This window comes from Pundamilia nyererei, unplaced genomic scaffold, assembly GCF_000239375.1.
Source record: "Pundamilia nyererei isolate P.nyererei 1_Seehausen unplaced genomic scaffold, PunNye1.0 scaffold00002, whole genome shotgun sequence".
Taxonomy (NCBI): domain Eukaryota; kingdom Metazoa; phylum Chordata; class Actinopteri; order Cichliformes; family Cichlidae; genus Pundamilia; species Pundamilia nyererei.
Window position 1 is genome coordinate 3,133,341 of NW_005187403.1, and position 21,777 is coordinate 3,155,117.

General features: G+C 39.0%; 2 protein-coding genes across 2 annotated transcripts in view; both read right to left on the minus strand.

Moving 5' to 3' along the window:
- Nucleotides 1-9,559, minus strand: part of LOC102201359 (rhotekin-like) — a 17,977-nt gene extending 8,418 nt beyond the window's left edge. The window contains exons 1-11 of the mRNA XM_005720163.2: nucleotides 9,461-9,559; nucleotides 7,533-7,732; nucleotides 7,302-7,348; nucleotides 7,173-7,226; nucleotides 6,904-7,021; nucleotides 6,539-6,781; nucleotides 6,340-6,434; nucleotides 6,125-6,231; nucleotides 5,899-6,033; nucleotides 4,977-5,139; nucleotides 203-301 (exon numbers count right to left, since the gene is read on the minus strand). Of these exons, the coding sequence (XP_005720220.1) occupies nucleotides 203-301; nucleotides 4,977-5,139; nucleotides 5,899-6,033; nucleotides 6,125-6,231; nucleotides 6,340-6,434; nucleotides 6,539-6,781; nucleotides 6,904-7,021; nucleotides 7,173-7,226; nucleotides 7,302-7,348; nucleotides 7,533-7,732; nucleotides 9,461-9,478 (1,279 nt within the window). The 5' untranslated portion in view covers nucleotides 9,479-9,559. The remainder of the gene's footprint in view (nucleotides 1-202; nucleotides 302-4,976; nucleotides 5,140-5,898; nucleotides 6,034-6,124; nucleotides 6,232-6,339; nucleotides 6,435-6,538; nucleotides 6,782-6,903; nucleotides 7,022-7,172; nucleotides 7,227-7,301; nucleotides 7,349-7,532; nucleotides 7,733-9,460) is intronic.
- An 816-nt stretch (nucleotides 9,560-10,375) lies between these two features.
- The window catches only part of zgc:162472 (transcription factor TFIIIB component B'' homolog), a 16,696-nt gene continuing 5,294 nt past the window's right edge, over nucleotides 10,376-21,777 (minus strand). The window contains exons 8-27 of the mRNA XM_013910014.1: nucleotides 21,089-21,183; nucleotides 20,942-20,996; nucleotides 20,439-20,573; nucleotides 20,029-20,316; nucleotides 19,789-19,852; nucleotides 19,529-19,700; nucleotides 19,316-19,428; nucleotides 18,284-18,668; nucleotides 17,985-18,119; nucleotides 16,385-16,421; nucleotides 16,177-16,290; nucleotides 13,248-16,078; nucleotides 12,968-13,022; nucleotides 12,696-12,849; nucleotides 12,465-12,603; nucleotides 12,333-12,366; nucleotides 12,138-12,239; nucleotides 11,793-12,024; nucleotides 11,394-11,703; nucleotides 10,376-11,299 (exon numbers count right to left, since the gene is read on the minus strand). Of these exons, the coding sequence (XP_013765468.1) occupies nucleotides 11,201-11,299; nucleotides 11,394-11,703; nucleotides 11,793-12,024; nucleotides 12,138-12,239; nucleotides 12,333-12,366; nucleotides 12,465-12,603; nucleotides 12,696-12,849; nucleotides 12,968-13,022; nucleotides 13,248-16,078; nucleotides 16,177-16,290; nucleotides 16,385-16,421; nucleotides 17,985-18,119; nucleotides 18,284-18,668; nucleotides 19,316-19,428; nucleotides 19,529-19,700; nucleotides 19,789-19,852; nucleotides 20,029-20,316; nucleotides 20,439-20,573; nucleotides 20,942-20,996; nucleotides 21,089-21,183 (5,549 nt within the window). The 3' untranslated portion in view covers nucleotides 10,376-11,200. The remainder of the gene's footprint in view (nucleotides 11,300-11,393; nucleotides 11,704-11,792; nucleotides 12,025-12,137; nucleotides 12,240-12,332; nucleotides 12,367-12,464; nucleotides 12,604-12,695; nucleotides 12,850-12,967; nucleotides 13,023-13,247; nucleotides 16,079-16,176; nucleotides 16,291-16,384; nucleotides 16,422-17,984; nucleotides 18,120-18,283; nucleotides 18,669-19,315; nucleotides 19,429-19,528; nucleotides 19,701-19,788; nucleotides 19,853-20,028; nucleotides 20,317-20,438; nucleotides 20,574-20,941; nucleotides 20,997-21,088; nucleotides 21,184-21,777) is intronic.

The following is a 21,777-nucleotide window of genomic DNA, read 5'->3' on the forward strand; positions in this document are numbered from 1 at the left end:
CTGTCAGATGTAGAAATTAAAATCAGTTACTTTTTTGTTGTTGTTGTTTAACCAGGAAGTGAAACACTTGAGAATGAGACTGTCCTTGGCCAAGTCAGGCAAACCAAATGACTGGTAAGATAGTTTAAGATTTTAGTTGAACACCATCTCTGGGGCTGCGGCATAAGCTGGCATCACTCAGTCATTGCGCATGTTACTCTACCTATTTCATGGTATAGAGATCCCTGCTTCGTCATTACTGATTTCCTGGAGCTCGGCATTTGTATCTTCATGAGGTTGTCACAGCACTGTTTCCAATGGCCTGCAAAAATAATAATACAAATATTATACAATTATGTAGCAGATGAATAGAAAAGAATTCAATCCAAAATTGACATCAGCAATTATCTTGTCAAATTATTTTGAAATTAGCTGGCAAGCATGTTTGTTATTGCCCTGAATGGGTGTTTAAAAGCATATCAGTAGTATAATTGTTTGCATTGGCTAAAAAGCAATATTTCAGTATTGACCAATATTAAACCAGATTTACATTGTACAGTAATTTCAGTATTCTTGAGCAATGAAAGACATTCTCATCTGATGACACAGTCTTGATTTACCTGCTGGACAAGAGGCAGCGCAGACTGAAGCCACTAAAAAAACAAAAACTCTTAAAACTGCAAGGCATCAACAATCAAGCTTATCTAGACAAAGACGGTGTTTTCATGACGGTGTTGGTGTTTAACATAACATAAGAGATCTAATATGTAATTTAATCACAATTACATATTAGATGTACAAGGTGCTCTGTCGTTGCATCTTTTTTTGCACGTTGCAGCCCACATGATGGTTCTCTGAATACTTTCTTTCAAAACCCGATAAAATTTATAAATAAATCCACACTGACAGATCACTGACAAACAAGAACTCCCTTGTTCACATCAACAAGTGACGTAATGTCACATTCTCCTACTCACAATATCATTGCAGCAACATGTTCTGCAGTTGCCTTATTAAAAGAAGATTACAATGAAGATTAACAGTAATAGCCCTGAGGTATGCAGAATGTATTTTTATTTAGAAACACACCTTTTTTAATGATCATGATTTCTACATGCATGACCTTTCCAAAGAAAGACAGACAGGACTCTCCCTGTGTATGTGGGATTAGTCAAATAAATGTGCTGATGACCCTCCCTGCTTGGTTAATCTGTGAACAAGGCCACATGGACACCTCTAGAAAGAACCCGGGTGACTCCAGGCCTCGTCATTTAATCCAATTAAGCCCTAGACACATCTCATGGAAAATCACCTGATCGCGTGTGGAGTTCAATGTTGCATCTCTGTTTTGGCTTCTAATTATATATGCAGAAGAATTTAGTTGTCTTTTAAGTTTAAATATAGGTTATTGAGTGTACACTGATGGCAGTCTAAAATGAAATAATACAACAAAGTATGTGAACTGTTTAATGCTTCCTCTGTCTACTGATGTGTGAAGAGTCACATACCAAACGGCGTCTATAAACTCAGCTAGCGCACTCACTTTGCACGTGAACAAAACCCTTTCAGTTTGACACCAGGAAGAGAGACAAGATAAATCAGAGGGTTATGTCAAGAAGGGCATTTGGTGTAAAATCTATCCCGATTCACCGTGGGCACCCGTTTGGGAAATACCAGCGTAAAGCGTTAAACATCTCACGATGTACAATATTACAAATACACGTCAGCTGGTCTCTTGACTTTCTATAATGTCACTTGCAGCATTGTGGATACAGGTGGAACGATATGTTGATGCAGTAGATAACCCTTACACTCGTCCCCATGTATAGATAAATATGTTATTGCATTTTTTCCCTTTTTTTCCAGATAAGAAACAAACTGAAACACCTTATCAGATTTCAGTTCAACATAAGAGAGATTTTTTCTCCATAACACAAAGTACAAAAAATGTCACGCAAATATATCTGATTCTATGAACAGCATTAATAAATGCAGGTAGGTAGCAGGTATCAGCATGTTATATAGAATAATGCTATGTACAGTCGGGTCAATAAATATTGGGACATCGACACAATTCTAACATTTTGGGCTCTATACACCACCACAATGGATTTCAAATGAAACGAACAAGATGTGCTTTAACTGCTGACTGTCAGCTTTTATTTGAGGGTATTTACATCCAAATAAGGTGTAGGAATTACAACAGTTTGCATATGTGCCTCCCACTTGTTAAGGGACCAAAAGTAATAGGACAAAATATGAACCATAAATCAAACTTTCACTTTTTAATACTTGGTTGCAAATCCTTTGCAGTCAATTAAAGCCTGAAGTCTGGAACACATAGGCATCACCAGACACTGCGTTTCATCCCTGGTGATCTCTGCCAGGCCTCTACTGCAACCGTCTTCTGTTCCTGCTTGTTCTTGAGGCATTTTCCCTTCAGTTTTGTCTTCAGCAAGTGAAATGGATGCTCAATCGGATTCAGGTCAGGCAATTGACTTGGCCATTACAAAACAGTCCACTTCTTTTTCTTCAAAAACGTTGGTTGCTTTTGCAGTATGCTTTAAGTCATTGTCCATCTGCACTGTGAAGCGCCGTACAATGAATTCTGAAGCATTTGGCTGAATATCAGCAGATTTTATTGCCTGAAACACTTCAGAATTCATCGTGCTGCTTTTGTCAACAGTCACATCATCTATAAATACAAAAGAACCAGTTCTACTGGCAGCCATACACGCCCATGCCATGACACTTACACCACCATGCTTCACTGATGAGGTGGTATGCTTAGGATCGTGAGCAGTTCCTTTCGTTCTCCATACTCTTGTCTTCCCATCACTCTGGTACAAGTTGATCTTGGTCTCGTCTGTCCATAGGATGTTGTTCCAGAACTGCGAAGACTTTTTTAGATGTCGTTTGGTAAACTCTAATCTAGCCTTCCTGTTTTTGGGGCTCACCAAAGGTTTACATCGTGTGGTGAACCCTCCGTATTCACAATGGTGGAGTCTTCTCTTGATTGTTGACGTTGACTTTGACACACATGCACCTACCTCCTGGAGAATGCTCTTGACCTGGCCAACTGTTGTGAAGGGTGTTTTCTTCACCAGGGAAAGGATTCTTCGGTCATCCACTGCAGTTGTTTCCTGGTCTTTTGGTGTTGCTGAGCTCACCAGTGCGTTCCTTCTTTTTGAGAATGTTCCAAACAGTTGTTTTGGCCATTCCTAATGTTTATGCTATCTTTCTGATGGGTTTGTTTTGTTTTTTCAGCATAATCATGGCTTGCTTCACTAATAGTGACAGCTCTTTGGATCTCATCTTGACAGTTGACAGCAACAGATTCCAAAAGCAAATAGCTCACTTGAAATGAACTCTGGACCTTTTATCTGCTCATTGTAATTGGGATAATGAGGGAATAACACACACCTGGCCAAGGAACAGCTGAGAAGCCAATTGTCCCATTACTGTTGGTCCCTTAACAAGTGGGAGGCACATATGCAAACTGTTGTAATTCCTACACCTTATTTGGATGTAAATACCCTCAAATAAAAGCTGACAATCCGCAGTTAAAGCACATCTTGTTCGTTTCATTTGAAATTCATTGTGGTGGTGTATAGAGCCCAAAATGTTAGAATTGTGTCGATGTCCCAATATTTATTGACCTGACTGTAAACCTGATATGTAGCCTCCACCCATTCATAAGAATGGAGACTGAGTTTGATTCAATTTCACTTTGTTTGTCTAGCTCTATTGTATTAAAACACAGGTGTGACTGCAACTATGTTAATCTGTATTTTCTTTGTCAGTCATGCAAAGAAATATGAGGAGGTGGCATACTGTATGTGTTGCATATTTACTGTATGAATCTGCACCCACTGATACAGCAAACCTTGTAATGTGTTAGTTAACCACCAGCTTAAATGCAGAGGCCTGGCTTTGCCTTGAAGCAGCCATTTAGTCTTTCTCCCAGCTTTCCTGCCTTCTCACCGTTGTCCTATCAAAATAAAAGCTAAAAAGCATCGCCCAAAAATAAGAATGAAGTTAGAATGAAGCTAATTATGAGTTACTTGATTTCCACGCTGCTACTTTCTGATTTGATTTTCTTTTTGTGCTCCTGGAACCTTATCAAAAACAAGATTGTGCATCTTAGAATAATACTTTTACGTTTTGGCAAAGCCCTGCTATAACTTAGCACTAGGCATGAAAACCTACAACATTCTCAGTAATCAGGCCTCAACACGATACTGCAAGCAACTATCAACTATCTTATGTATGCAGACTGAAAAAAAAAAAGTGGGGAAAACAACTACCGTGGCTCCGCCCAAAGACGATAAAAGTTAATGAAATCATGTCGTCACTTTTTCCGTACATCCAATTGAAACCAGAAGTTCTTACAGCCGAGATACACGTAAATACTAATAAACTGATTGTGATATGAGGTTATTTCACCTACCGGTTGCACCTTCTTTGTTTAATGAAGATATAAATGCTGTCTTTTTTGTTTTTAAACTCCTTATGTTTCGAAAAAGCATCATAAAAAATCCAAAGTTGCAACAGAACAACAAATCGTGTGATCAGTTTCAGATGTCTATGGGCTTGTGAACTGTGCTGCACATGTGCTTTTTGGTGCATGCACACCTCCAAAAAATTTCATTACAATCATCCTGCAAGTTTGATATCGTATTTTGGGGGATTATACAAGCTTGGCAGAAGTGTGAACTTTCTTTGTTCAAAGAATGTTCACACTTGTTGGTTTAGTTTGGTGCACACCCTGTTCTTGTATAAACGTACTCATAATTTCGTTGAAGTAAAAACAGGACAGACCAAACATCCCTGTAACGTCTCCCTTGCAAATCCAGCGTCATTCTGTGTAAAGATTGTGTAAGAAGTTCTGCTAGTAGGTCATGCCAGGGATTTGACTGTCCGTGCTTGTAAAGCCCAAAGAACTTAAAAAAACAAAAAAACAAGCAAAAGAAACAAAGAGTTCATTCAGGCCTCACTCATGCTATAGATGTGCTGACAGAGGGCCTTCCTCCAGTGCTGTGTATCTTCAAGTGTGCATGTGGTAAGCACATAAGTTATGTCCTCCCCTTGACGTTGTGTATTGATGTATATTTTCTGGCAATTGGCAGGATCTCTGTCAGACATACAGACAACGGTATCCTGGGAGGAAAAACAAAGAATAAGCTGAGACACTGCAGGTAGCCTCAACGCTACAGCTGATCTACTGAAATACCTTTTGTATTACCTAAATGGCTTCATCACAGGCAATAAACTGCTCATCACTGCATTCCATACTGCATTAAAAAAGCTGAATGGTCATTGTTAGCTAATAGAGAGAAAGTCCATGGTATGTTTCCATGATGCTCACCTGCAAAAGCTGCCAAGCTTCATGTTGTGGGTATGCTGCTCTGAGCATACCCACAACACGAAGTCACCATTTAATTGTATCACATGTTAAAATTGAGCTTCTCAAAAACAAGGCTCCCTGAAAATCTCACACGTAAAGAGAAAATCTATACTCAAGTGTTTGCAGTTCAGATTTTCATCTTTTTAAACATCCAACATCTTTTTAAAAAGAGCTCGTAATCTCAGTGTTGTTCCCTGCCAAACCAGAAAATTATTTTTGGTTTTAAAAGGGTAGAAATAAGAGGGGATTCAAGGAGATGCTATCTTTTTTTTTATCTCTAGCTTTGAACATACATGACTGATTTTAATTAGAGCTATCTATATAATTTTTAAAAAGCTGTTTTGAACTGTGCAAAATATTTCAGTCTCCTCACCCTTACAACACTTTTCCTCTCCACTAAATAATTCGTCAGTGCACTCTAGTGGCCTTGGTGTGTAATTATAATCAACACTGGCAAAATGCTAAATGAATCACTGCCTTTATTCATCAGACTTTGCTTGTTTAGAACCAACCTTTGTTATTGGAATCTCAAGCAAGGGATTGTCGTCAGACTCCAGGCCTTCTTGACTTTGATAACAGAGAAGGGCTTGCCTCTTGAGGACACCATAGACAGTTTCAGAATAAGTACAGTCCTCTTCTGAGCTGAGCTGAGCAAGAGCAGTGAGAAAAGTCATAATGTGAATAATAATGATAAATGAATAACAATATTGAACAATTAAAAAAAAAAAATTCTGTCACCTTGATTTTGATTTGGCCACTTATCACTGGCTGAATCATGCACAGAGGCTGAGCAACTAAGCAACAACACATACTTCCGTACAAAGGCAACCAGAATGGATTATCCTCTGGCAAAACATTTAAAAGGATTAGGAATTTTAAAAAGATTCATTATTTATGTATATTTAGATTTTAAGGAGGAGAGAGGAGAGGAAATGACAGGACAGGAGACTCACCTGTCGCTGAAAGTGATAAATCGTGCGTTTTGAAACCTTCCCGGACATGCTCAATTCTCAGGGTTGTGTGAGCCAAAAGGTTGTACTTAGGTCCCCTTGAGAAAGAAAGAACTTTGCACAATCATTCTTTTTTTTTTTGTTGTTGCTTTTTTTTTTCCAAGCGACACCATAAAATGTTTCCTAATAGTGTCATACTCACAGTGCCAACAGGTCAGGTGATAATGTTGGTGGCACGCTTCCGGATCTTACATCTCCACTGGAAATGGATCCGCAAACAGCTGCAGACTCGAATGCAGCACGGATCTTTTTCCCAGAGGAGCATCCCAAAGAGCCCCCCAGACGGCTCACTCTCCAGGATCCTATGGCCCCAGGGGAGAATTCATCGACCACGCAACTGCTGTACAGCTCAATGCGAAGCTGAAACCCTGGACTTACCTCGTTGCTGCTCACACAGAGAAAATGCATTTACTTTTTTTGTCAACAAAAGCTTGCGAATGTGTTTTTAAAAAGGATGAGAAAGCAGAAACTTAGCTTTCAAACTGAAATAAAAAACACTTGACTCACAATATTATAGTGTCTTCAAAACAGATGTCAGTTAATGTCCTGTCTACCATCACCAGGTCAGTGTCATGGATCTCTGTGCCACACTGGATCAGGCAGAATACGGCACAGCGATGTAGTTCTGAAAGTAAGAACTTTAGGTAAACACTTGTTATATATTGGGAATGAAGAATATTTTGTGTGTTTAGCCAGTACATAGGGATTTAGTGCACATAGTGTAAACCAAAAAATGCACCAGATGCTATCACATGCTCTTTTTCATTTTGACTTACCTCCTTTGTTTTTGAAGTACTCTGAGTCTTTCCACATGAGGGGGATTCGCAGGTCTAGAGAGTGCACATCATGGTGTTAGAAATGTAAAAGGCTAGTTGAAGTACTTTTAGAAATCTTTTAAAACACACCTGAAAGTGCTACTTTTCCTGTACATGGCACCAGATCGTCAGATGGCCTGCAGTAAATCACGTAGTATGTCAATCAACCACACAGAATAAGGTTAGGTTTGGGGTTGGGGTCCATTTAAACAGTCAGCTTAGCTGAACTCTAATTGCTAGCTAGAGAAACATGATTTGTTTCTATTCTATGATACAAGTGTATATTTACATCATCCTCAGTATATAGTTCAATTATCTGACCTGCATCCCACACTTTGTAGGATTTGTACTTTCCTCATCCTCTGTAGTTGGCTGAGCAAGGCCAGAATGCGGGTATTGCAGGTTAGGAGGCTCTTGGAGGCCTCCAGGGCCTGCTCTCTTTGGGAACATGCTGCCAGTAGCTTGCAAGCTCCCTCACGCATGCGTACCTCCCTCTCAATGTGCTGAAGCACTGCAGTATCCTGCCACAGATTTGTGTAAAAGAAAAGACAATGATACCAGAATTCAAAGGGCTACATCTTACATCATTTTAGAACTATGATCTTATGTACATTGTCGAAGATTTTGTGCTATTGACTTTAATTACCAGCTGTTACATAAGAGCTCAGAAGATGTTGGTGCATCACTTTAATCCTTGGATATATAAGCAGTGCCAAGGTTCTTGTCAAAGGTTTGTGTTAACAAGGATGTTTTTGAGAAGTATAAATATAGTAGTGTGTTTCAAGCACAAAGTCCATGTGCAGCAGATTGAATTCCTTCAAGGAATTCTTTATGACCCATCCACTTAGAAGCACATTTCCTAATGAGCTTTTCTCTGTTTGACAGTACTGGTTTATTACTCCACAATGTGGGCATTACAATATAAAGATCTAAAGTGCACGTGAGTAGACACACATCAGGAAGCATGACTATCAACAGTAAATTTCCAATCATTATGTACTTACTGCTGTTAACTATCAGACCTGTTTGACAAAGAACTCTTATTCACACTCCTCTGAAGTGATTAACAAGTCATCATTTGAGGTGAAGTACAGCTTTAATGATCAGAGGACTGTTGCATAATTCAGTCATGTTTTCTGAGTCTAAGCCTTGTTGGTATGTGTAATTCACTATGAACAGAGCTCAAATAATTAAACAAACTCTAGTTTTACAGTTGTTTTTCTCCCAGATCTAGAAATATGTTTTAGTAAATGAATTTTTCTTTCACATATAGTACAGTGGCAAATGTGTGCATGGAAAATGGGAAATAGGTTAAGCAATTAATTGAAACTTGCAAACATTAATTGAAATACATTATAAAGGCAAAATCATAGTTTGTGTTATTTTATTGAGCTTGAAAGCCAGTATTCGGTATGACCACTTTTATCCTTGATCACAGCCTCGGTTCTCTTAGACAAGCGTTCTTGTAACGTCTTTGTCTTCAGGAATAGCTCTCCGGGCTTCTTGAAGAACAATCAAAGCTTTTCTTTGGATGTGGGCTGCTTTTTGTTCTGTATCAAGATGATCCCACACTGCTTCAAGGATCTTGAAGTCTGGGTTCAGAGGAGGCCAATCCATGACTGACAGCATATCATTATTTGTTTTTGTAAACTAAACTAACTAAAAATGTCAATAAAAATGTCAATGTCACAGGCCAGTTTTTGCATTGTTTGGCATAGCTACGGCTTTTCTTCCTGTATTCTCTTCCTTAAGAATTGGTGATTCTTACTCTTTATTTCTGATTAAGTTTCAGTGAGCAGTAAATGGATCATCTGAGGGGCCACCTGCATGTCTCAGGTCCTGTGTCAAGTCTTTGCTTTATTTTATTCCCCCTTTCTTAATGAATGCTGTTTTCTGCTGTAGATAGTTTTTAGGCCTGCAACATCTTCTTTTATGCTCAGCTGGTCCAGTTTCCTCAATTTCTTTGAGGTCACACTTCACACCATGCTAGCTAAATAGTTTTGGCATTCTGATGAGTTTTTGCAAAAAGGTGCTAAAAATACCATTTAAAATTGTTTTGGTTTTTTTGATAGGCTGTCTGTTATGCATGGACATCATTCCTTGTTCAGATATTTACAGATCTATGAAGTTAACAATTAAGGTTACATTTTACACCTAGATTTTTAGATATCATCAAAAGTAATGTATCAAATCACTATTTACATTAATCTAAAAGCCAGTCAATATTAAAATAATATGGTTTTACTAACCTGCGTATTATTATTCATCTTCCTTGTGTGCAGGACGTAAGAGGACTGTTCCACCACCGCTGACTCAGGAAGTACACTGAGCGAACTGATAATCTCATAGCTGAGTGAAACAGCGTTAAGAGTGGACCTGCAGACGGAGCAGTCAGTTGCTCAACAGAGAGATCAAAACAGTCTTAAGCCTCCCTACAAGAGGTTGCAGCATGAGGGATTAAAGTCTCAAACGTTTTAGTCTTTTAGCCATCAGCTCCAGCATTAGTACCACAAACACCTAAATATAGAGCAATTCAAACACGGGCAAACCATAAAATATAAGAGAACTATTTTTGTTCAGAACAATGATACCGTTGGGGAACAATAAACAAGGGAACATTGTAAATATGCATCCAGTATCCAAAACTACATGACATATTTGCCAACCTGTTATAGATTATCATGAAATTAATGGCAACACTCAAAATAAACCAGGGCTTGTCAATTAAACACATTTTCGGCTACCTTTGTGGCAAACTAGGGAGAATTACTGCATAGCAATGAGGTGATCCTGAAGTAGTGTGCAGGGCTTCACTCTTGTTAAAATTTACAAAGAACTGGTAAGTAATGGTGAAGTGGTACTTGAGTAATGAGAACTAATCAGCAGCACATGTTGGGGTAACATATAATACATGATGAGCAGTTTTAATGCCACAAATTATGATTACTTGGGTTTAGCAACTTGTCATTATCTAGTTAGTACAAGGTGCCTGGATCAGCAGTTGTAAGGGAAGTGATGCTCAACATGTTAGCTTACAGTTAGGTCCTAACTCATTCTTAAGCATCTTTGTTATCATTTGCTTTTTTGTTTCATCAGCAGGCTGTAAACCCATTTTCAACAGCAAACTAGCATGCATGTACATTAAGACAAGACAAATCTAGGTGTAATACTTTTTATTCAGATCTTACAGAATTACATCTTTCACTTTCAGTGAGCCAATGTAACCCTTAGGGTAGAAAACACAATGTGTTTTTATGAAACAAGAAGTCAAACGGTGCATAACTGTGTGGTACAGTCACTATTTCAACACTATATATAAACATATTAACATACAGCAGAAACTCTTTGATAGTTTGATTATTCTGTTTTGAATGGGTTCCTTTTTTTTTTTTTAAACAGAATTTCTGTCATTATTTTCCACATATGTTACATTTCTAAAGTACACAGAAGAGACATTAAAAAAGGCTTTACACTGAAATGTACAACTGTACATGGTCTTAATCTACCGAACTGTGTTTTTCTTCCTGAGGTCAAAGTCATCTGAAAATTAATCAAGAACGGACAAAAAATATATATATATTAAAAAAAAGAAGTTGCTACCATGTACAGTATTTATAAATTCACAGTTGTATCAAAAGGAAGAAAAAAAAATAGGTAAGACATCTGAGGTTTGAAGTATTTTTTATGAAAAATTCAGCAAAAGCTGCCACCACTTCAGTCAAACTATGAGTCACAAATGTTGTTATCCATTTGTACAGTGCTTTAATATTTAAACTAACGGAGGTTTAAAATGTTGTTTCAACAAACTGATACTCTAGTAAATGTTTGCAAATGTGAAACTGCATTCATCAGTATGGTGAAGAAAGAATTTAAACTAAAAGCAAAAACAACAACAACAACAACTTTTCAGTTATAAATTATTATTTACAGAAATAAAAATTTGAAAAGCCAACAAATTCCACTTCTTAATCCAACTACGTAGGTGGCTTTTACCCCTCATCCACTTCTGTGAAAATGTTGGTTAAGAAGTACTGAGACACACTGGTGGGCTCCTCTTCAAGAGCACAGCTGTCCACACAGTCATCCTGCTAAGAAGGAACAAAACAGAGCACATCTCCATGTGAGCGTGTATGAATTACACTGAATGGAAAAACAGCTTCAATCCACCTGTAGCTTTCTTACCTCTGTGCACTGTGAAGTGCTAGGATCTGGGCTCCTGGGACTTTGATCACAGGTCTCTCTGATGTTCACTGCTGTTTGTGTTAGCAGTGTAATCGATGCTGGACGGGTTTCTTTTAGTGTCTGTGTCAAACTTTGTGTGGAAGGGACATCATGTGATGTGGAGGCTACAGGCTCTAGCAAAGACTGTTGTCCTTCAGTCAGTGGCGTTTTAAGCTTAGATCGCTTGGAAACTGGTTTGCTAGGTGGAAGATTTTGTGGAGGGCTGGTTTTCTTTGTTACAGAAAGCGAGGAAAGAGAGCCTTTGGGTTTTCTGTTAGATATTAGAAAAAATTAAACGTTTCTCAATAATTGATAGAAGCCAATGTGAATTTTTTCAAAATGAAACCGTTCTTCACCCACCTCACACGCCTCTGTGAAGTTTGAGCTTCTAAGCTGCTGGTAGTGCCTTTTCCATCTGTCACAATCTCCTCATCACGGCTGCAGCTTCCCCTTTGTGCTTCCATGACAGCATCACTGGCTTTTGGCTCCTGGGTGGTGTTTGTTTGGGTAGGCGCTGACTCCGCTGCTTTCATTGACTTGGTCTTGCTGGTTTGTTTTCTCCTCGCTGCATTAGGTTTAACTTGCAGTTTGGCTGGTTGAAAGATTCATACAGGGTGAAAAAGCAACATTTAATGTTCACATGAGAAAAATGTTCACACATTTTTTAAAGTGCATTTGGTGAGTATGTATTTATCCTCTGCATACCTCTTCTTCCAATACTTGTTTGTCTCTGCTTGTTAAGTGCTGCTTCAGGCTCATTATTGTCCACAGCATCTGGAAACTTTGGTGGATTGTCTGTAGTATGTTCTGCTCAATTAAAGCAAAAAATTAAAGTTACACAGCATGAATCAGCATGACAATCAGTAGCTTGAAAGTGACAGAATAATGCAGTCACTCTACCCTGTGGATCCACTGTTTTCTGAATGTTATGATCCTGATGGATGGAAAAACACAGCATGTGAAAAAGATTTTAAAAAAATAAAAAAAATCACATTCTGACCGCCAACAGTTCTTCTTTACAGCTTTACTTACAATCAATGTAGATGGGTCCAGCACAGTCTCTTCCACACTGATGAGGCCTGTCACACTCTTTATCTCTTTGAACATGGGCATGGGGACATTAGACAGAGACCCCTCTCCTGCTGCTGCCACACTCTCTCCAGAAACACCACTAAAGGATGAAGAAAGGCACAGAATTAGACACCAAACTAAACAGACTACATGCTTGCTCACACAGCTAGTTGATTAAAAGCAGACACAAACCTTGGTTGAGGTATTGATGACTCTGCTACAGAAAGACAAGAGGGGTTCTCAGTTGCACTGTTCACCACCTCCCCTGATGAGGACAGCGGGATCTCAGTGAGAGAGAGGATGAAAAATGGTTCGTCGGGATCTGAAGGCACCTTCTCTGGCAGCACTGAAATTTAAAAAAAGAAAAAAACCAATAAATAAATAATCAAATCAAGAAGAACATTATATAAAGTTTACACAAAACTTAAGTGATATGACTGGAACATAATATATGATTGACTTACTCTCTTGAAATATTGGAAAACTTTGGATGTCGTTTGTACTTAATGTTGATGTATTCTAGGATTAGGAGAATTAGAGAAACATTTAAGGAAACTCAAGAGAGACTTTTTCACTTTAAAACTACTGACTACCGGAGAATACCTCTAACTACCCCTGTTAGAATTGGATATATAATATTAACTTGTATTAATTAGCAAGTCTTGACACAACATTAACAGATTTGATTGCAAAGCTTGTAAAAGGATTAAAGACCAGACAAAACAGAGTCATTATTGAGCTTACCTGGGTAGAAGACACTTGGTTCACAGGAACCAGAGGGACTTCAGAATTACTTGAATGATGGTCATGTTCACTTTGTTGTTCATTAACTTGTGCCAAACATCCAAGAGGAGAGCTGGGATCATTTGGATGGGGATCCTTACTGTCTAAGGTGCCCAGTGCTTTCTCCGAGTCTACAGGTTGAGATGTTACTGAACAGACTTCTACATTTATTGAACAATGTCCTGATGTTAGGTTTTTCTCTGGCAATTTCACAGATTTCTGTGCATCATTATTGTCCCCAGGGTCTTGTGCTGGTGCTATATTTGAGATTGTATCAACATGTTCTGCAGATTTACTGATATCAGCTGGCTGTAGTTTTGTCTGTGTAATTCTAGAGGATGATCCCAAATTGGGTTTCGGTTTGACCTTGGGAAACCGCCGCAATCTTTGTGGGATATTTTGTTCCAAGCTCACTGAGCTTGACATTGGGCCACATACAGCATCTGTCTTTTCCCTCTCTGATGAAGATATTTCCTCTCGGCATTTATTAGAAGAGCCAGATTCCAGTGATGGTTCACAAACTGAATAAGCATCAGGACTTTTAAATTCATTTGATTTTTCTGGAGAGGTAGGACTGCAAGATGGCTGGGCTTCTGCATCTTTCATTCTGTAGTCACTTGATTCAGACACACAAGTCTGGCTACAGGGTTTTTCCACAACCTGCGTGTGTATAACAGGGTCTTTTGTGGATTGCGAGTTTGACTGCATAGTTCTTGGTGTTTGTGGCAGGTTTGGTTTGGGTTTGATTTTTTGCAATCGACGACTCCTCAACTGAGAAGCAGCTTCACTCTTTTCTTGATTAAGCGGTGACTCTTGAACAGGCGCAACAAGAACAGCCTGGTGGACGCTGCTCTCTTGGGGTGAGGCTGATTCTGCATCACCTGCTTCCCCAGCTTGTGAGACTGTGACTGCTGAGTCAGGTGCTACCACATTTTTACAACTACTCACAGATGTGGTAATACAAGGCATATTTTTTTCTGGATCAGATGCTGACTTTGTCTCGCTGCTGACCTGATCCCTGCTGGGTTCAAATTGTGATGCAGAGAGGTTCACGTTTTCTGAGGCACTCTGATCTGAAGTTGCTGCACCCAAGTCTAGTCTAACATTTGTTAAACTAGACTCCTCATTTGTTGATAGCTCCTCCGAGAGTGTAGGTGTAGAAACTATATTTATTGATGGTTTTAAAACTGAAGCAGGGTCAGCGTTTTCACTCAGTTTTTCGGAGGACAGGGTGCATACTAGTTGTGGTTCCACCTTTGCTGTTGTTTTTTCAGGTGATCTCATGTTTGAAGTTGGGCTTAAGTCCTTCTCTAAAACCGATTTTACAGTTTGAGGTTTAAACCTTGAAATTCTTGAGGACTGTGCTAAATTTGGTTTAGGTTTGACCTTTTGCATTCGACTCCTTCTAGATGGTGAAGGAGTTGTGTCTTTGTTCACTTCTTTTTGCCTGACAGGTAAATCTTCTGGATGTGAAACACATGAAGGAGGTTTCTCAGCACTCTCTTGACCTGGTTCTGATTCTATGCATGGCTCCTGTTCAACTTTTGAGATCGCCAAGTCTGATGTTGCTGAATTATTGAAAACACTCTTGGCTGTTTCAACACAGGACTGAACTTTTTCCTCTGTGGGCTCAGATGACGACTTTGTGTCATTAGTGACTTGATTCCCTTTGAGATCAAACTCAGATTCCAAGTTCTGGCATTGTGAGGGACCGCAATCCGTTATTACTGCACCTAAGTCCGGTCTACCATCTGTGGTTGTTGGTAAAAGAGTATCTACACTTTCTACATGTTTTTCAGGAGAAGCAGAGCATGATGATCGTGGTTGTTCATCCTCTGTGGTTAAGCATCTTGATTGTTTGCGAGATTTGGGGTCTTGCGTTGGGATGGGGTCTCTCTCTTCAGGCTGCTTTGTGGTTTGGGATTTAGATCTTGCAGTTCTTGATGTCTGTAGCAGATTTGGCTTGGGTTTGAATTTTGGTAATCGACTCCTTCTAGATTGGCAAGTATTTGAGACTTCACTTTCTCCTTTTTCAGTGACAGATAATTCTCCTGCGTGTGTTTCACCCGTAGGTTTATCACTGCTCTCCTTGGCTGGGGACACAATTGAACATAACTCCTCTTCAACCTCTGTGATGAGTGAGTCAGAGTTTGGCGGATCCTTAAAACCAGTCTCAAAAGGTTCAACATGGGAAGTAAGTTTTTCATCTGTGGGCTCAGATAATGACTTTGTCTCTCTCGTGGCCTGATCCCTATGTGGTTCAAATGTAGATTCAGAAAAGCTGTGACTCTGGAACTGGATTTCTGCAACTGATTCAACCCCAACAATATCTGGTTGACTCTCAGATGGCTTTGCTGTTAGTTTAACTTCAGTAGAGGAAATGTCAGCTTTTAGCAATGCTGGAGAACAGTCTTTAATGTTAGCAGACTCTCTGTGGCTTTCTTCAGCTGTCCTTGCTGCAGATATATCTGGTTGGGATTTAGATTGTACAGTCCTGGAGACTCGGCTAAGGTTAGGTTTAGGTTTTATTTTGGAAAAGTGACCTCTCTTAGTTTGTAGAGTATTTTTGTTTGAACTCTCTGGATGTGGCTCATCACTGGTCTTAACTGCCATTTCATCACTGACTGTTTTGCTAACTTGTTGTTCCACAGTGGCCACAGTCGCCGATGTCTGTGTGACATCATGATCAAATGCAGACACGGAAGGAGTGGCACTTTCTTCCTGTACAGCAGCATCGGAAACAAGCCCTTTTTCTAGGTGGGTGGTTTCATTCACATCAGCTGATGCCGTCCCTGCAGTTAAATATAATGGCACATTTTACATTGACTGTTGCTCAGTCTAACAACAAATGAAACTGTCCATTATAAGGACTCTTTTCTGTCTTTCTAACCTGTTACATGATCTCGTATGTCTACTTGATTCTGTTCCGACTGAGAGACGTGACTCAGGTTTCCGATGGTCAGCAGGGTTTGAGCAGCCTCGTTGTAGCTCTGATCCTCAGATACTGAAATAAAAAGACAAACAAAAAATATGAACTTTAAATCTAAAACTATATATAAAATTCATAAGCAAATATTCATAAAACATCTTCAACATACCTTCTGCATGTTCTGAAGAAATAAATTCTATAACATCCTGCAAAGCAAACACACATATCATAAATAACACCAAAAGCTCTCCTTTCTATTCACAAAAGCTGTTTTACAAAAACATGAAGTACAGTACACTGCTTCATTTACAATATCTTTTCTACATCTGTACACATCTGTACATCTACAGTTGACTGTATAGCAAATAAAGATGACATTTTAGGCACCTTTCTAATCTTATTGATCACTGAACTGGTTTACTACAAACCACATTGTTATTTATGCATGTTATAATTTTCATCGATCAGGCATAACATTATAACCACAGGCCTAATATTGTGTTAATCCTGCTTTTGCTGCTAAAACAGCCCTGGTCTGTCGAGGCTTGGACTCCAATAGAACGTCTCTAGCTGTACTGTGGTATCTGGCACCAAGATATTAGCAACTTTTAAGTCCTATAAGTTGCAAATTTGGGCTGTCCATGGATCAGACTTGTTTGTCCAGTACATTCCACAGCTGCTTAATTGGACTGCAGTCTGGGGAATCTGGGAGTCAGTCAACACCTCAAACTCCTTGTTGTGCTCCTTGAACCATTCCTGAACCATTTTAGTTTTGTGGCGGGGCGCATTATCATTCCAAATGAGGCCAAATGAAGGTGGTCTGAAACAGTGCTTAGGGAGGTGGTGCATGACAAAGTGACATCCATATGGTTGGCAGGACGCAAGGTTTCCCAGCAGAGTATTGCTCAAAACATCACACTGCCACTGGCGGCTTGCCTTCCCCCCATAGCACATCCTGGTGTTCCCTAAGTAAGAGGCGCAAATGCACCCAACCACGTGACATTAAAAAAAATGTGATTATTTGGACCAGGCCACCTTCTTCTATCAATGCTCCATGGTCTAGTTCTGATGCTCAATTGGCACTTTCGGTGAAGGACAGGGGTCAGTATGTGAACCCTGGCTTGTCTGTGGTATGCACCTCCATACACTGTGATGCACTGTTTGTTCTGACACCTTTCAATTAGAACCAGCATTAACTTGTTGATATGAGATACTCTAGCTCATCTGTTGGATCGGACCACACAAGCCAGCCTTGGTCATTGGTGGCCAAGGCTCACTGATGCACGTTCCCCACATGCAGCAGTGAGCCTATCAGGACCCTATCGCTGGTTCACCATTCTTCCTTCATTGACAGATACTGCAGACTGAGAAAGTCCCAAAAGAGTCTTGTCAAACTCAAATCCTTTTACATTTTGCCCTCAATTATTTTTTTACTTTGAGGACAAAATGTTCACTAACCCACCCAGTAACAGGTGCAATGATGAGATAATGAATGTTATTTATTTCACCTGTCTGTGGCCATAATGTTTTGCCTGATTGCTGTGTAAGTAATTCAACCACATACTGAATACATGTATTCAAAACAAAAATGGAAAGACACTGCAGAAAAAAATAAAAGGTTGAACTTACTCAGTTTTGAGCCTTTAATAATAGATAAAATTGTGTTTTCAAGATTAGTGCTCTGGAATGACAATCATTAACCCCAGATCTGTTATTGGGGTTAATGATTTAATTAACTTGGTACTACTTCTTAAGCATAGGTCACTTACAATCAACAGGTCCAACTGATGTTCACATGGTTCAGCTGACCCTGTCTCATGTTGTGCCTGCTCACAAGCAGAATCGGGGCAAAGTGCATCTTGGGAAATGCCCAAAACATCAGGCATAGTGGCCAAGATATCAAGCTACAGGTGGCATAGGAGGAGTCAGAGGAAGATTGGAATGTAAAACCATGCGCAAATAAAAAGTAAAGCAAAACATAAAAATGTTTGTCATGGGAATTATTTCAAAATAAAAAGAATGATTGGTGTTTTAGTGAGGCATGTGATGGAGAAAATGTTTATCATACCTCAGCAATTGTCTCATCCACTTCTTTAATCTCAGGACGAGGAGTGTGCAGGCCGGCAGGCACAAACGCAGGTGCACTGCTGTCTTTACTGGGGCTACCTGCGAGTTCCACCTCCTCCACTTCTTCATCCTGCCATTGATGACTGTCCTCGTCACTAAATTCTGTCTGAGAAGCTGTGAGAGTGACAAGTTTACACTTTTTGGATTTTGGGGCCAAATCATGCTGTGGTAGGATTCTCTTCTTGGCTGCCTGTTGGGATTTTGGTTTAGCAGCAGATGCAGTGGACCCAGCTGCTGAGGCTGGTGTAGTTTCAGATGCAGAGGAGTGTACTTCATCTTTGGCTGGATAAGTCAAGGGCTTGATGGGTTTAGGCACTCTACCACATCTACAAAACAAAATGAAACACTAATAAAAACAATTTATTCATGATCAATAGGAATATTGTTCTTAAATCTATCAGCCCACCAGACAATGTTAGATGACAAGAAACCCTGTATTAACAGTATTGATAATTACAAAAAACATTTTCATATGTTTCTGTAATGGTGAATCCATCAGTATGTCTAAACTCTTTAATCAAAGTCATTTTTTAAATGCCAAGGAATAATTTTTATTGTAATTCATCAATTTTCAAATTTACCATCTTTACAAAAATGCTGAAAAAAAATAGTAAAGCACATTATTATTTTTTTATTAAGATGTCAAATTACAGCTATTTGCTTGCTTTGTGAACAGAAACATTTGTTTGATTGAATTAATTGATTAACTGTTTTGATTAATTGCTAATTTCTCAAAAAAAGTCTAGTGTGAAATCTGGGAATACAAACATGAATTCAGTTTGAAATCCTTCACTCCTGGACAAATATGCTGAGCAAATATTTAATTTTTAGTTTTAAAAAAGTTTATGAGAGATTTCTAAAATATTTGTGTTTTCTTATTTTTATGAAAGGTGGTCTAACAAATTTGTTAAGCGCTGGATACAGTGGATACACGGTCAGAATGGGAGTTTTTCAGTAAATTACATTCATGTACCTGGTAGGTCTTGGAGGTTTAACGATGGCATCCTCCTCCTCCCCTTCTGAGGAAATATCATCACCGACTGGCTCCCTGCTGGCTTGGCTTAAAGATGATGCATCTTTATTTACCTACAGTAAGTTTCAGTAAAGCAAAGCCAGTATTCATAAAAAGGTTTCAAGGCTTATAAACAGAAAGTGAAATAACCTTATTACAAGTTTAACCACTTACACTCTCATCTTCTTCATCCAATGAAGTACTTTTAGCTGTTGTACAAGGTGAAGGCTTTTTACTCCATTTGCGGCCTAAAGGCAGTAGTGGTTTTGATGCTCTGCCTCGTGAGAGTTTAGCTGGCTTGATTGCAGTGTCCTTAGCTGTATTTGCATTTTGAGTTTTCTCTGACCTAAACATTTGAAAGAAACTGATTTTAATCGCAGAGATATGTACAAAAAAAAAAAATATTCACAGCAATATGATTTTAGTGTCATTACGTGTCTGAGTCTTTGTGGTTGTCAGGAAGCTCTGCCTCAGGATCTTCGCATACGCCGTCCTCATCTGAGAATTTAAAAGCAAAATAAAAATGGCGTGGCACTTTAACAAAAGCCAAGAAAACATGGGGAAACGAGTACTGATTTGGGGGGGGAAAGTTATTACCCTTAATTTTCAGGAAATATTTAAAAAAACAAACAAACAGTTAGACAAAAGGTAGCTACCACGAAATCACCACATACCTACATGTTTTGTAACAACAAAACCGCTCACAGTCCCTGTACCTTGCTCAGTGCTCACTCGTTTGGTTCTCTTGTCATTTGGTTCCTCATCCAGAGCAACTTGTCTGTTCTTTCTTTTGCCTCTTTTTGTCTTAGCGTCAGAAACAGGAATTTCTCCATCATTACAGAGATCCTCATTCTCTTTCTCCCCTTCCTCTTCCTCCTCTTCCAACCCCAGGATCTCTTTCCCATCCTCATCCTCCTCATCTTCCTCCTCCACATCACTCAGTTTCCTTCCCGATTTTTTGGCTGTAGAAGGAATAAGAGCACATAGACTTTTGAATTGGGAAAAGCTAAAGGAGAATTCCCAAATATTCACATACAGCCTACAATGATCACACGAGAAAAGAAATCACGTTGACGTATCTTACCTTTTGTCTTTCTCTTGCCCTTTTGGGACGATTTCTTCTCAGCCACTGATCTCAGTTTCTTCTTACTTCTCTGATATTCCAAAATCTTTTCTAACAGCTTAGAGAAGTACTCTATGTCCAGTTTGCGCCTCTCTCCTACAAAACAATCATCAGCCAACTTAAATTAAATTTAAGAATGTACACACAGATAATCATTCGGTTATTTTGATTCCAAAACGTTTGGCAACTGTGTAAAATGTGAAGGGAAAAAAGGGAAAAACATACAATACTGTTAACACTTGGGATTCTATAATTAACTAAACAAAAACACAGAACTTTGTGCGCGTGTGTATTTCCCACTATGCTGCATAATCTCCTCTCTCTCTAGTTATGTTACTAATTAATATTATATTCGTTCTTTTTTTGAAATTTGATATATTGTCTTTTTACCATTTTCAATTAAATATAACCTTTAAATGACATACGTGAATAATTACATTTGAAGATTATTACTAAATACTTACTGATAGCTTTGTCAATCCTCCAAACATTCTCTCGTTCTTCTTTCTTGAATTTGTTCTGAAAGATCAAATTCAAAATTGCAGTTCTGTGTATTTAGTTCAACTTTAAACTCTTTCTTCTTACCATGCATACTTGTATTTATCGCTGACCTTTATCTCTGATCGAGCTCTGTGTGGAAACAGTTGGCAAATCATAGAAAAATCTGTCCCCACCATGCTAACTGCCAGGAAGAACATGTCTGTCTCTGATGAAAACAAATTTAAGAAGAAAAGTCACAAAAAAGGCATCAAAACAAAATAATAAAAACACTTAATATGTTACCATATATGTGGCTTATCTTACCTGATAAGCCACTGTATTATAACCATTCACATGTGAAGTGCACAGCATCGACTGTGTGGTTATAATTTTCTGCATTCAATTAGACACATGCCACACTCTTAACTATTACTGCGGACTGTATATAAAGGATGGCTTCAGGACCTGAAAAGACGAGTCAGTGCAGACAAGCCTTTACCTGCAATAGGTAAAGGCTTCAAAAAAGGACTTTGCTAATCACCAAATTATATACAGTATCTATGTTGCAACAGTCCCTGACAGCAATAGCCTCCTCAGAAGAACAATGCTGCCTGCAACACAACAAAAACTGCTCAAGCAGGACTCAAGGAAAATAAAAAAGAACACAAGGAATTGATCCAACCTAAGAACTCCTCAGATCCCAATCTGATAAAGTATCCGTGGGACGGGGAAACAAGACCCATCACACAACTAGAGCTGGGCGATATAAGATTTCTTCATATCACGATATGTTTTTTTCATTTCAGGCGATAACGATATC